General features: G+C 60.7%; 1 protein-coding gene across 1 annotated transcript; it reads left to right on the top strand.

The window, feature by feature from the left end:
• Nucleotides 1-286: 286 nt before the first annotated feature.
• NOG (noggin) lies at nucleotides 287-1874 on the top strand. Its single transcript, XM_053569473.1, has one exon. It carries the CDS (start codon nucleotides 876-878, stop codon nucleotides 1572-1574), a length of 699 nt encoding a protein of 232 aa, XP_053425448.1. The 5' UTR covers nucleotides 287-875; the 3' UTR covers nucleotides 1575-1874.
• Nucleotides 1875-2487: the final 613 nt, after the last annotated feature.

Here is a 2487-nt window from a genome sequence, read left to right as displayed (position 1 = left end):
ACCGCCGCCGCCACCGCCGCCGCTGCTGCCGCCGCCGTCGCCGCCGCCTCCGCCGCCTGTGAGCTCCGGCGGGCAGCCGGACTGTCGGCTTCCCGGGGCATCTGGGTCCGGCGGGGCTCAGCCCTGGGCGCTGCCGAAGCCGCTGCCGCCGCCGCCTCTGCGGCGAGTACAGGAGGCTTCCCCCGGAGCTTGTGCCGCTCCGGCTCCTCGGGGGTGGAGAAGTGGGGGGTGGGGTTGTTGTTTGGGGGGAAGAAGGGGGAGGGGGCAACGCCGAGAGAGTCAGTGGTTTCCATGGTGATGGAACTGAAAGTGCAGGAAATTTAAAGGCTTGGACCCTGCGAGACAGACAAACCGGTGCCAACGTGCGCGGACGCCGCCGCCGCCGCCGCCGCTGGAGTCCGCCGGGCAGAGCCGGCCGCGGAGCCGGGAGCAGGCGGAGGGAAGTGCCCCTAGGACCCGCTCGGCCAGCGCCGCCGCACAGATCTGCAAGACGAGGAGCAGCGAGAGGAGGAGGAGGGGAGAGCGGCTCGTCCACGCGCCCAGCGCCGCCGGCGGCCCGGGAAGGCAGCGAGGAACCGGCGCCCCCCGCGCCCCGCGGTCGCCCTGGAGTAATTTCGGATGCCCCGCCGCGGCCGCCTCCCCGAATAGACAGGGGAGAGGAGTTGCGGCCAACTTGTGTGCCTTTTTTCCGCCCCGGTGGGAGCCGGCACTGCGCTAAGGGCTCTCCCCGCGGCTCATGCTGCCGGCCCTGCGCCTGCCCAGCCTCGGGTGAGCCGCCTCCGGAGAGACGGGGGAGCGCGGCGGCGCCGCGGGCTCGGCGTGCTCTCCTCCGGGGACGCGGGACGAAGCAGCAGCCCCGGACGCGCGCCGGAGGCATGGAGCGCTGCCCCAGCCTGGGGGTCACCCTCTACGCCCTGGTGGTGGTCCTGGGGCTGCGGGCAGCACCGGCGGGCGGCCAGCACTATCTCCACATCCGCCCGGCTCCCAGCGACAACCTGCCCTTGGTAGACCTCATCGAACACCCGGACCCTATCTTTGACCCCAAGGAGAAGGATCTGAACGAGACGCTGCTGCGCTCGCTGCTCGGGGGCCACTACGACCCGGGTTTCATGGCCACCTCGCCCCCCGAGGACCGGCCTGGCGGGGGCGGGGGTACGGCTGGGGGCGCCGAGGACCTGGCAGAGCTGGACCAGCTGCTGCGGCAGCGGCCGTCGGGGGCCATGCCGAGCGAGATCAAAGGGCTGGAGTTCTCCGAGGGCTTGGCCCAGGGCAAGAAGCAGCGTCTGAGCAAGAAGCTTCGGAGGAAGTTACAGATGTGGCTGTGGTCGCAGACCTTCTGCCCGGTGCTGTACGCGTGGAACGACCTAGGCAGCCGCTTTTGGCCGCGCTACGTGAAGGTGGGCAGCTGCTTCAGTAAGCGCTCGTGCTCGGTGCCCGAGGGCATGGTGTGCAAGCCGTCCAAGTCCGTGCACCTCACGGTGCTGCGGTGGCGCTGTCAGCGGCGCGGGGGCCAGCGCTGCGGCTGGATTCCCATCCAGTACCCCATCATTTCCGAGTGCAAGTGCTCGTGCTAGAACTCGGGGGCCCCCTGCCCGCACCCGGACACTTGATCGATCCCTACGGACGCCCGCTGAACCGCCTCCAACCAGTTCCACCACCCTCTAGCGAGGGTTTTCAATGAACTTTTTTTTTTTTTTTTTTTTTTGGCTACGGAGACCTAGCTTTCTGGTTCATGTAATGCACTGTTTAACTGTGTAGGAATGTATATGTGTGTGTATATACGGTACCAGTTTTAATTTACTTATTAAAAGGTCAGTATTATACGTTAAAAGTTACCGGCTTCTACTGTATTTTTAAAAAAAAATAAGCAAAAGGAAAACAAAAAACAGAGAAAAGAGAGACTTATTCTGGTTGTTGCTAATAATGTTAACCTGCTATTTATATTCCAGTGCCCTTCGCATGGCGAAGCAGGGGGGGAAAGTTATTTTTTTTTCTTAAAGTACAAAGAGATGGGAGAACTTTTGTAGAAGGACTTTTTAAAAGCTATTTTCCATTCTTCGGAAAGTGTTTTGGTTTTCCTTGGACCTCGAAGAAGCTATAGAGTTCAATGTTATTTTACAGTTATTGTAAATATAGAGAACAAATGGAATGACTAATCATTGTAAATTAAGAGTATCTGCTATTTATTCTTTATAATATCCCGTGTAGTAAATGAGAAAGAAATGCAGAGCAGGATTAAAGGAAACCACTAAAACCGACTGCGCTGGACGCTGTGATTCTGTGCTGGTGATTGATGGGGGTGGAGAAGGGCGGGCTGCGGATGCCGCGGTGCCTACTACGCCGGTCGGGGAAGGAGCTCGTCCTCTCGGACGCCGGTACTGTGGTACGGTGGAGGTGACTGCTGAGTCTTTCAGGAGGGAGGATAGTCTCTAACCCGTCTCTTAAACATCACGTGGCCTCCACCCAGTCTCCCAGCTTTTTCCCTCT

This window comes from Nycticebus coucang, chromosome 18 (assembly GCF_027406575.1).
Source record: "Nycticebus coucang isolate mNycCou1 chromosome 18, mNycCou1.pri, whole genome shotgun sequence".
Taxonomy (NCBI): Eukaryota; Metazoa; Chordata; class Mammalia; order Primates; family Lorisidae; genus Nycticebus; species Nycticebus coucang.
Note: the sequence above shows the minus strand (reverse complement) of the source record. Positions and strands in the feature narration are given on the sequence as shown.

Bases quoted from the DNA above. Each gene is read 5' to 3' on its own strand.
- NOG (XM_053569473.1), top strand. From the start codon at position 876: ATGGAGCGCTGCCCCAGCCTGGGGGTCACCCTCTACGCCCTGGTGGTG.